The sequence below is a fragment of the Aulostomus chinensis genome, chromosome 11, assembly GCF_037954235.1.
Source record: "Aulostomus chinensis isolate RoL2024-O1b breed Wild chromosome 11, RoL_Achi_v1.0, whole genome shotgun sequence".
Classification (NCBI taxonomy): domain Eukaryota; kingdom Metazoa; phylum Chordata; class Actinopteri; order Syngnathiformes; family Aulostomidae; genus Aulostomus; species Aulostomus chinensis.
The window spans coordinates 11,115,791-11,128,118 of NC_141330.1; the positions used below are offsets into that span (position 1 = coordinate 11,115,791).

General features: G+C 41.5%; 1 protein-coding gene across 2 annotated transcripts; it reads right to left on the reverse strand.

The window, feature by feature from the left end:
* Positions 1 to 4,845: 4,845 nt before the first annotated feature.
* On the reverse strand, positions 4,846 to 10,150 carry slc50a1 (solute carrier family 50 member 1). 2 transcript variants are annotated; one of them, XM_086217203.1, is made up of 6 exons: positions 9,934 to 10,150; positions 9,515 to 9,592; positions 8,703 to 8,826; positions 8,440 to 8,520; positions 6,210 to 6,329; positions 4,846 to 6,080 (listed from the first exon to the last, which is right to left on the reverse strand). In XM_086217203.1, the coding sequence occupies exons 1-6, from the start codon at positions 9,999 to 10,001 to the stop codon at positions 5,976 to 5,978; spliced, it is 576 nt and encodes a 191-aa protein (XP_086073329.1). In that variant the 5' UTR covers positions 10,002 to 10,150; the 3' UTR covers positions 4,846 to 5,975. The 2 variants fall into 2 exon arrangements, with proteins under 2 accessions (XP_086073329.1, XP_086073328.1); XM_086217202.1 differs by having other exon boundaries at positions 8,440 to 8,601.
* Positions 10,151 to 12,328: the final 2,178 nt, after the last annotated feature.

Genomic DNA, 12,328 nt, shown 5'->3' on the forward strand with positions numbered 1-12,328 from the left:
TGATTTAGGTTCATAACTTTTGGTTACTCATTACATTTTTAACTATAATTGAATCAAGATTTTAACAAAAACAGAAAAAAAGATTATGTTGTCATCCACTGCGTCTTTACCCAGCCAATAATGCAGCCAGCTAACAATGTATGAACAAATTAAACTGTTTTATTATTGATTCATAAATATGTTTCGTTTATTCTATTATCAGCTATCATTACATTGAAAATTGAAGAGAAAAGAGTAGCTATCATGGTATGGGCTGCTATAAGGACTGTTAACCTTTTCAACTGCGAGTGAGATGGAAGAAGATTTAAGGACAAGATTTTGGAAATGATACAAATAGAAGAGAAGAGAAGAGTTAGACATGGAAAAGAAGAAGAGGAGGAAGAATAATGACCATAATGACCATAATGAGATGAACGAGGGAGGTGGACACTAGAGGCGTCTGGAGAGGGTGAAGGGCCGACAGGAAAACTGAGAGAAGCACATTCCTTCTTTCCCTCTTGTTCTCTTCAAAACAGCAGCTGGGACAGGTGTGCTTTTACTGATGGTGGAGCGTGTGTGTGTGTGTGTGTGTGTGTGTGTGTGTGTGTGTGTGTGTTTATACGCTGAGTGTGCACACTACTCTGGCAGCACACTGCACGTTAGCAGAGACTTTGTTGTGTGTAATTACGGGGTAACAAAACCCATAGTTCAGAATTTGCCCATAATGATAAAAATAGACATCTGAATCCACACATGGTGTTTTGGGAGGTGGAATTGTGGGAGTATGTGTTTGTAAGAGACAGCACTAAGTACACACACACACACACACACACTCAGCATATGCCTGTGATTTTAAAAGTCAGCACGCATGTGTGCTGTTTAAGGAGGGAGACTCTACGCCAGGAAACAGAGGGATCCTGTTTGTGAGTTGAATTCATTGTTCAGCTGCCCCCCCATCATCAACTCTACTCACACACTCGTACACAAAACACAGGCCTCATGTTACTATTTGGCTGTGGACCAAAGAATTGTACAAATCAGCGTAAGGACTTTGATTTTCCTGTCCAACACTTAGCACGTTTGTCTCTTCACAATACAAGCAGGGGCTTCTAATGAGGGGTGCGTCCAGCCAGTCTGACTCCACGTATTGTTCCTCCGAACCTTATTGATGTCTGTCTCCCTTCACCAGAAGAACGGATAACACCCAATCCTCCCTCATCTTCACCACGACTCATCACTTACTCATTTTTCTTACAGCTGCAACACTGCCACACACCCCCCCCCCCCCCCCCCACACACACACACAGAATGTTCTTTTCCTCCTTAATGACTCAATTTGAGCCTTTTCACTGACTGAAACTGGGTTGTTTATCAGAACATACTGGCCTACATTTCTTCTACTATCCGGTATCAAGTTTTTTTAATTGATTTTTTTAGCCTGCAGTGTAGCTGCAGAGTTGGTAATGGGAGTCAAGATCTTCACACTGGTCCAGATTGACAGATGTAAACATTTCTATTTCCATTTTCTTCCGCTTATCCTGTTAAGGGTCGCGGGGGGCTGGAGCTTATCCCAATGGCTTTGGGCGAGAGGCGGGGTTCACCCTGGACAGGTCACCAGTCCATCACAGGGCCAACACATAGAGACAGACAACCATTCACACTCACAGTCACACCTACAGTCAATTTAGAGTATCAATCAGCCTCGTCCCCTCTTGATGTCTTTGGACTGTGGGAGGAAGCTGGAGTACCAGAGAGAACCCACACAGGAACAGGGAGAACATGGAGACTCACACAGAAAGATCCTGTGATGGAGCCGGGACTCAAACCTGGAACCTTCTTGCTGTGAGGCGACAGTGCTGACCACTGCACCACCATGCCTCCCTAGATGTAAACATGAATGGAATTTTCACATTTATGTTGAATGAATATGTACGAGCAAGTGTAGTGACTTTACCTCCTCATTAAAAGGACCGAAAAAGGTTTGAGTACTTTAAAGTTTGCACATTCATTCTTCTAGCGTCACAATGAGTTTCACCTTTGTGGTTTTGAACGCATTTACATGAAATCTGTATTGATGTCAAGATTGTTGTGTGAACTGGCTCAGGTTGTAAAACATGAACAAACACACACGCGCACCATGAAGTCTTAGAACACTGTTTTATCTTTAACTTGGACATTTGCCTTTTAATCCACCACCTCAGATATCGTTTTATATTTGGATTTTACCATGTAAGGCATGATCAAGTTGCTGACATTTCACCAGCTCCATTCAACTACTGTTTCACACCACAGTCATCTATAATCTCAGAAGCCTTCGAGGCAGCTGTAGGCCCAGACATATACCTGGATATACCTGGTACAATGATTTTTTTCAACAATCCACCTGTCTTCTAGACCCCATCCCAACTAAGCTGCTTAAAGACTCTCTAGCCCTAGTCAGCCCCTCTCTCTTAGATATGATCAATGTGTCACTGTTATCTGGTTACGTGCCACAGTCCTTTAAAGTAGCAGTAATTAAAACTCTTCTCAAAAAAGCAGCCCTGGATCCAGAAGTTTTGGCCAACTACAGACCAATATCAGATCTTCCTTTTCTCTCCAAAATTCTGGAGAAAGCAGTTGCTGAACAGCTCTGTGACTTTCTCCACAGCAACAGCCTATTACAGGATTTCCAGTCATGTTTCAGGGTTCATCATAGCACAGAAACAGCACTAGTCAAAGTTACCAATGACCTCCTACTAGCATCAGATGAGGGACTGGTCTCTGTGCTGGTCTTATTAGATCTGAGTGCAGCGTTTGATACCATTGACCACCATATCCTTCTGAAGAGACTGGAGCATGTCATCGGCATTAAAGAAACCACACTGGACTGGTTTAGGTCAAATTGATTCGGTCAATCTCAGTTTGTACTTGCTAACAATAATTCTTCTGAAACCCCTACAGTCAGTTATGGTGTTCCACAAGGGTCTGTGCTTGGACCAGTCCTCTTCACACTATACCTGCCTCCTCCAGGTCACATTATGAGGAAACATTTTCACTGTTATGCAGATGATAAGAAGCTGTACTTATCAATGCATCCACATGAAACAAATCAGCTGACTAAACTGGAGGCCTGTCTAAAGGAAATAAAAACATGGTTGACCCACAATTTTCTTTTATTAAACTCTGATAAAACTGAAGTTATTGTGCTGGGCCCAAAACACCTTAGATACACCCTATCTAATGAGATAGGTACCCTGGAAGGCATAACCCTGGCCCCATATGCCCCAGACTTAACTCGTCTTCTTTTCTGAAACCTTTGGGCTTCCCCACTTCCCAGATCCCTGACTGATGCTGCTGCTGGAGGAGGCTACAGACCTAAAGAGGCTCAAGCTGCCACCCTCAGCATCACATGCTCACGTCCCCGTCTGTCCATCATTCTCTCCTCTTTATGTCTGTCCTTCTCTTTCCTTCTGTATATCAGTGTTTCTCCATTTTCTGTCTTCATCTCTGCCACTGCTCTCTTTCCGTCAAACCGGTCAAAGCAGAAGGCCGTCCCCATTGAGCCTGGATCTGCTCCACGGTCCTGCCTGTTAAAAGGAAGGTTTCCGTCGCCGCTGTTGCAGGATGTGCTTGCTAATGGAGAATTGTTGGGTGTAAATTCATTGAAGGATTGTGGTGCTGGACCTGCTCCACTTGTGAAGATTCATGAGATCACTTTTGTTGTGATTTGGCTTTAGACAAATAAGACTGACCTGACTTGACCAGAAACAAATTAATCTAAGCTGTTGTAGAACAGCAGTTGATAGAGGAAGCACAGCAGAACCGTCTATGTAGTTGGTGAAGATGAAATTTATTCTAGTGGGCCGAGATGATTTTAGTTCGAGATGACTGGACTAACTGGGAAATGGCACGTTCCCCTTTCAGAACTAAGAATTATGTGGTATATATGTTTACATACTTATTATTCTTTAATTTAACCAGCATCAAGAGCAACATTTACAGTACATACTGGAATCAGAATAATCTAAAGTCCGTACATGCTGGTATATATGTTAGTCTAATTGCCCAAAACACCTGCAGGCCACTACTTATGATCCTCAAATAAACCCGGTCAGTGTTTAGTGCTAATTAGCTAAATTAAGATAATGAACATACTTCTACTTAGCTCAAAGCAAAGCTGTCTAAGAGGCACTCGCGCTGCTTTTTATCTGCTTTTATGAAAAGTTTATCACGTTACAACAAATTAGCCCACAAATGTCTCTCACAATGCCTTTCATTCCCTTCCTTTGGTGTCTGCTGCACCTGTGGCACTGCGACATCATCTACAGTTCACGTTCTGCCCTTTCTCCTTCCCTCTTTCAACCACGGCTCATTTATCTCCCACCTCCAATCCGCTACGCTTATCTTTACTCCTACATAACACTCCATTGAAGCACAATACCGTGTTGAGTCTGTGTGTTCTGTCAGGCTGTTTGAGCTCAGGAAGAGAGACTAATGTAGCACACTCAAGCGCGCACACATACACACACTCTGGGATGAGAACCTCTGGTGTGGCCTTTCCCACCGCTGCCCTCCCTGTATCAACACACTCACACAAACAAGCTCATTCGCACTGCTTCACCATCAAACAGGCTTTTGTCTCTTCTTGTACAACCAACACACTCACACACACTTAGCTCAACACATCTGCACATAATCTCATTACCGCTTTCAAAACAAAACCCAAAGCTGTAACAAAAATCTGTCCACTTCTAAAAGGTTAAATTGCAGCTTTCCTGTTTCATTATAGCGATAAAAAAAGTGTTGGATCCCCATTTAAATCCTGAAATAAAATAATAAAATCATAGCAAATAAAATCTTCATTCATTAAAATAGAAATTTATTGGCATGGCACCTTTAAGATGAAAAATCTCGTACAAATGTTTCAATTAGCGGTGAAATAAACAGAAACCAAGAACAGCAGTGGTTTTATATATATATATATATTTTTTTTTTGACTTGAAATTGTGAGTTAATTGTAACAAAACTTGTTTCTCATACCAGGTTATTTAAATCTCCTCATCTTTAGAAAACAGATAACACTTATGATAATTAACCCATGATCCTGAGACAGCCTGAGACACTTTTCTCAAAATAGCACAACATCTCCAGATGACTTGACTCTCAATCACTGTCTCAAAACTCTCTTTGTTACCTTGAGACAATGCAATAACAATCTCTTGATCTCAGGACAACTGCATTAAAACAAGAGACGAGCGTCATCGTAAACAAAGTCTTTGATGATAATTTCATTCGCATTTTTCATTCAATCTCATATTACGGAATGTATAAAAATAGCATTCACAATACCTGACGTTGCACAAAAGCCAACATACACATTTAGCATAAATATATCTGACATGAAATTAACGGGAACGAACCACTGACATGGATGAATGTCTACATGCTGAACAGAGGCACGGGTTCAAGCCGAGGACATATAAAATCATCCCTGCTTTACCAGGTTGCACGGGGAGGATAAATGAAACCTTCTCCACGGCTGCTCCACACGAAACTCAAGTACCAGTTAACGAAGCAGCCATAGCAGTCAGTTAAGTTGCATTTCCACAAAATCTTTGGATTACATCAATTCAATCCAAATAAACTGGATCATGAACAGAGAGCGAGTCTTTAGAAATGCTCGTAGATCAGAGAATGCCACTTGTCTTTAATGGCACGGACGACCTATCAGAAGGCACTTGAAGGACATGAAGAGGACCCACAGGTTTTACAAATATATGCAAGGAAAAAAAAGAGATTTAGAATTCAATTAAATTCAGAAGGCAATGAATAATTGTGCTCCTTGATATACCTCACTGAAATGAAACACATTATCTCCACTTCACGAGTGGCGTCGCCCCCGTTGACACTTTCTCTCCGTGTAACATCATCTTGCCGTGTGATTAAAAACACGAGACGAGCGGTGACAGCTCTGCCATCCCCCCCCTCCCCATTTCATAACTCTTCTTCCGACATCTTCATATCTGCATAGACTTATAGGAAGGTGACTGATTGACAGACGCAAATCTCCAAAACAGATAAAATCTGATCAGGCTGGTGAGGATTCCAGGTGTGTTTGGAACCTACAATGAACACACACACACGCACACACACAAACAAGGATGAAGAATAGGCATTAATAATTCAAAACAATTTTATGCGTAAGCTGTTTTTAGAACAACATTTTGCTGAACAGGCTGTCTGTGTCGTACCACAATGTAGTAGTCGTTCAGCTGGAGGCCGTAGAGGACCCAGGAGGTGGACGTGAAGATAGTGGCTACAGTCAAGGGGAAGGACAGGCGCTGCACGTCACCACTACGCACGATCTCCACCTAAAAGAGAGGAGTCAGCCATATTTGGTTAATTGCATTACATTTTCTGTGGAATATGCAAATGTGCCATCTCCCACCAGAGCAAGATAAGAGGATAAGTAGGGAGACCGGCAGAGACTGGCTGATCGCTACTTAGCTTAGTGCAATGAATGTAGCGGATGGGCATGTTAGCATACCTCGTCATGCCAGCTCAGCTTCCATGTCCTACGTCCTCTTATATGTATTCTGGTTCCAAAATTTTAAAGTCCAGGAATCTTGATTTGGTGGGAACAAATCCTCCTCATCCGCTATTACGTAGTCAGCCGTGATTAGTTGCTCATCTCGTCATCAGCAAACATTTTATTTTGTTGGCTGAAGTTACGACGGGGAAAAACATTGCCATAATTTTAAATTATTGTTTAATAAAGAACGTTACGCACATTAGCCTTTTGGAGAAAAGTGTATTTGATGACTTTTGATGTTGCTACGCTAAAGTTTCCATCCACTACCATTAATTGTGTGAAGCTAACTCTGGATCTCCGCACGCACAGAAAAGGGTATCAATCTTCTTGTCTGGCACTGGAGAGGACAAAAACAACCAAATATCCCACAGAGTTGGTGTGTTTCCTTAGCAACTACACTTGAATTTCAATCCAAATTGAAATTAAACCTTCTGTTGTAATCAATGTGTTATTTTAACAATACACTCACTTACTGAGATCGCATCACCACGGAACAGGTTAAGAAAGAGAAATGACCGAAAAATTGACTGAAAATCGAAAACTGCGACACCGTGCGCAGAACATGAAATCAGATTCCTCATATTTCTTTTTGTTTGGCTTTTCTGAGCAGCATTTGGACGATGGGACTGATGGTCAAAACAGCTAAAGTTGTACGGAGTAAGTCGACCCTGTGATGAACCACAAGTGCAGGTTAGAGATGGAGACGTTTACTGCCATCTCTGAATAACTGAGACTTATCAACATATTATCATGTAAACTGTAAAAAGAAAACGGAATCGTGACCAAGGGGGTACAAACAGATAACGATAGAGAATAACAGGAAGGTACAGATGAGGAAAAGAATGGCAGGAAGCTGGCTGGGGTCTTTGGGAACTGAGGGGCAGATGGAGGGAAGGAGGCAAACAGGATAGTAGGCAGAGCCGGGAGGGAGATGACACAGAGACAAAAGGGAGAGAAGACAACAGGAGGTTCAAATGTTTACTGGTAAATAGCTGCACGTGCAAACTGAGGGGTTGGAGATGTGTGCTGCTGTCTGCTCGGGGGGGCACACAGTCAGAGAGGAAGAACTGTGCTGGGTGGAAGCGAGACTGACGTGACGGAGCAAGTTCTGCATTTATTTGCTCACAGCGATGAAAATGTTTGATGTTGGGATAAATGAACTTTTGCGGAACCTGCGATGTATAACTAGCAAGCGCTCTTCTTGAGGTTGTGACCTCAGGCACGGGAGGCGCCGAGCGAGGAGGTTAAACCGGAACATCTCTTCAGTGTTTCTTAAAAGTGGAGCGGAGGTTTACTCACTGCTAAGTTCACCTTGATAAACATTTATTTCGTTCTTTTTTAATTTATAATGTTAAATATGCTGCACGTAATTTCAACGCCGCTGGACATAAAATCCCATACTGCCAAAGAAGTGGACGAGCTGCACTTTGAAGTGCAACCAGCTCGACCTGTTTCTTCGAAACTGTGATTGTCAGAGAAGTCACCACAACCAGTGAAGCAATATGAATGAATAGAATAATCACTGCTTTCCTTTTTCAACAACTTTCAGGGTTATAATTTTGAAATACAACAGGAGGAGCTTTGGGGTTGTTGTATTAAAAAAACGTCGATTCAAATTTGGATGTTGAATTACAGAAAAATAACAGACATCTCTGAGATGTGACACGAATACAATGTTTAGAAAAATAATACAGTGGAAACTGTAAATGTTTGGCTTTTTTGGTTCTGTTACAATCTGTCAACAGTACTGGTTGTGTTGAGTACAAGAGAATATTATATTTTGAAAACTTATTCATCTCTACGCTAATTGTGAGGAGAGCGTATTCGACTCTCTCCGTGTTGACTGTTGTGCGTATGTGTGTGCGTATATGTGTGTGTGTGTTTCGTACCAGGTCAGTGAGCGGCGACAGGTACATGCTGACGGTGACCACACTACAGGTTAGTCCTAACTGGTTTAGCTGAGCATCTCCCTGAGGAAGGAAGGTGGTAAAATAGAACCAACCACAGGTCAGAACCGTTGCTGCTGCGAAGGTCTGAGTCATCACCTGCTTCTAAAAACACAAAACACCATTGGAAACACGCAATTAGACAAGTGCGCGTGCAACGGACGAGTCCAGCCCACATGAGCGCCCCCCCCCCTCCGCATGCTGACCTTTTGTTTCGTGTAGTGGAAGTAGAAGACGATATAGAGGATCTGCAGAAGAGCTCCAATGGCATTGACCAGGACAATCGTCTGGTCTCTCTTCAGAATCCCATAATACAACCAACCCAGGTTACTGGGGAAACAAGAAGCATTCGACGGTACACGTAACCACAGTAAAGATTGTAGTAGCGGTTTATAGGAGTGTTTTTCAGACCGACAATTTGCAAGGGGAAAAAAAAAAATCACTGTCAACTGCATTGTTCTGAACAAAAGTGTAATAACAGAATTTTATTGCTAATATTTAAGACGATCTAAAGATTAAACTACAAAAAGATCAAGTAGAAATGTTAAATGCTCTGGTGTTCCCTCGGCTCTTTTATTGCTGCTTTTTAATGTCCTAATGCAATTAATTGTGACACTGTAGATTCTCCTCAGACTTCAGCATCCATTGGCAACTCACACGGTGCTGCGCCCTGTTTGGACCCTAGAGCAGGTCAAATATACTGGCTGACTCAGGTACCGCCCATGGTTCACTTTTTCACACATCTTAACTTTCCAGGAGGACCAATTCCTGATAGTTTGGACCAACCACATTCCAGAACACAGTCCAGAAGAGGTTTCACGAGTTCATTAAGTTCCAGAACATGGTCCAGAAGAGGTTTCACGAGTTCATTAAGTTCCAGAACATGGTCCAGAAGAGGTTTCACGAGTTCATTAAGTTCCAGAACATGGTCCAGAAGAGGTTTCACAAGTTCATTAAGTTCTGATCAAACTGACAAGTGTGGACCAAACAAGACAAATATGAAACGACCCTTACTCACTTAAGACACGTGGTGAGGAAAGGTAGAAACTGGATATTGTCAGCACTTTTGGATACTTGCATCCTCTTTAGGTCGGTCCTAGATAGACACACACACACACACACACACACACACACACACACACACACACACACACACACACACACACAATGGGAGAAACTATTAGTGTGCTGCTGTTACTTACAAATTATTAAACCTAATTGACTTAAGGAGCAACAAATAGATATTTATAGTCGCATACTTCAAGTTACCATCACTGCTGTTGTTATTACTATAAACCAGTAAGTACTACTTTTCTTTTTTACCTTCACCATGAATAGATTGATTTGTCTCTCCAGATAAAGTCTCTAAACCAAACAGGAGGACGTGAGGATGGAAAGCTGCCACTGGCTGCCACTCAGAGAGGCGATTCAACTTACAGTCCAGTCGAGAACATCCCGACTGTAAACACGATGCAGGCCCATGACAGAAGATACAGCAAATCCATAAAACGGTGTGAAAAATAAGTATACCCGGTTTGGTATATTGCGTGCAAAGTCTGTTTTTTATGATTTCTAACGGACTTGCAGATGTATATAGCAAGGAGCAACGCTGACGCCCCACTAGCTTCTTCTCTCCGAGTATTTCCGTGTTTGCAAACAGTGCCCTCGAGGTAGCTGCGCGCCTATTGGATACGCTATAAGGAGTTGCGTGTGACGACAACGCGTAAACGCTCACGGAAGGTTCATGTGGCGGATGGAAGAAAGATAATTTATGAGGCGGGTGGTCCGAACAAACTCAAGCAGCTCTTCAATGGACTTCATTCTCCCTCAGTAAATCTACTGACTGACGTCCAGGGTCAGTCAGCGTCTGATACCGTACATCTGCACGGTTCGTGGTTGTGGAGTTTCTCAAAGTAGAAAAATTGGAGGTGAAAATTTAGACGACATTTGTATGATATAGAATGCGTACAGCCACAGTTGGTTGTTTGGACCGAACATCTAATTTGAGATCAACTTTTTTTCTTTCTCTGAATTTTTTTTTTTTTTTTTTAGAAAAAACAGAAAAGAGGTTTTTAACCAATTGTGGAAATATTGAAGCTTTTTCTTTCTTGCAATCAAGTTCCTATACGCTGAATGTCACAATATAATTTTTTTTGTGTTAAATAAAGATTTGAAATTCCACCACAAACACAAACATGTTTGATTTGAGTCCACATCTATCAATCAGTGCATTCCTCTGGTTTGCGAGGGGATCCTGAGAGCACACAGGCTGCAATTCAAGGAAAGACAGACAAAACTCATGCCTCCTTATCTCCTTAACAACACATTGTTTTTGTGCATGTCTTTTCATAGATGGCAGCATGCTGAACTCTGAGGGTCGCCGTGGTTTCGGGTAGTTTCATAGATGTTGTAGCAAGCTTTTAAAATCAGGATTCATATTTCATGATCAAGTTGTAAAATTAAAATTGAAAACTCCCATTTAGAAAAGTTCAGATGATTCTTTGAATCACCTACAAAGTCCTTATTACCTTTATTTTCTTACATCCAACACCTCTCCCACCGTCATGGACCCTCTGACCAGCAGACTTCATCTGCTGCGTGCAGCTGTCAGGACGTCGGTCAGGACCAAGCATCAGAGCTGTGAGGGGTAGATGAGTCGTCCAGCTGTGCAGCGTAATCACCGCTGAGTTCCTCCCACTGATCCTTATGCATTCGAAATCACTGAAAAAGCACTGAACTCTGACCTTTAACAACGGTCTCTGGTATATAATTTTCTCCTTTCCTTTCCTTCATGTTCTTTTTGAAGTTTGCATCCTTTTTTATTTGATTTCCCCCCCCCCACTTCTTTGTGTGAATTTCTTGTGTCTGTAGAAGCTTTTCTCTCAGTTGTCCTTTATGAAATTTCCATTTTTTGTTTGTTATACATTTCCGTAAAATTTAACTATTAAGAAATAAGCTCTTTGTATGAAATTATCCGTCACGTTGCAGTTTTTCTATGTGATATGATATTTTGAAATCATGTTTATTATTTTATATAAACATATGTACAAATATAAACACACAAACATGCATAGATACATATGATTACATACATACTGTATATTAAGTCTGAGGAAACTTGTCACACGTATGTGAATGCATAAAAAAATGCCCATACATTGGAGAAAGATAGTCTTTGCATGCTATGTTTGGGGTCATTTAAATAGAAATTTCTCCCATCTGCAGGATTTGTTTTCCTTAAAAAAACATCATGCATGCATCAGCAATCGAAACCATTTCTTTAAATCAGTAACTTTGCAAGAGCTGACATTCCCTCATTCAAGCTGAAAATTGACTTCAGTCAGCTTTTCAACTTTTTTAGATATTTAAAAAAAAATAGTGCCTAATAGCTTTTTTGTACATCTTATAATTGGAATCAGACTTGAGTATTCACACGGTATCATTGCATATTTGTTACATGACATCATCTACAACTGAGACATCACTGAGGCAGAGAATACATGTATGCATGTATGTTGTGTTTGCTCTGCTGGTCCAGCGTAAGGTTGCTGTGCTTTAAACTGCAGTACATCTACACGGGTGTTACACATAACACACGATCTCTGAGTCTGTGAGATCATCTGCAGCAAAGTTGAAGGTACGACGTGATTATGGAAAAATAAATAACTCGTTTTTATGTTTGGGTTTTGAATGTATATGTTGGGTGGTTTTACAGAGGATAGTCATTTTTGACAGTTTTCAGTCAGTTTTGAGGTTTGACGGTTTGTTGACGGTGCTTCTTGTCATTCCAGCATTCCACCGTGTAGGCAGATATTCAGCCTTCCCTCTAAAC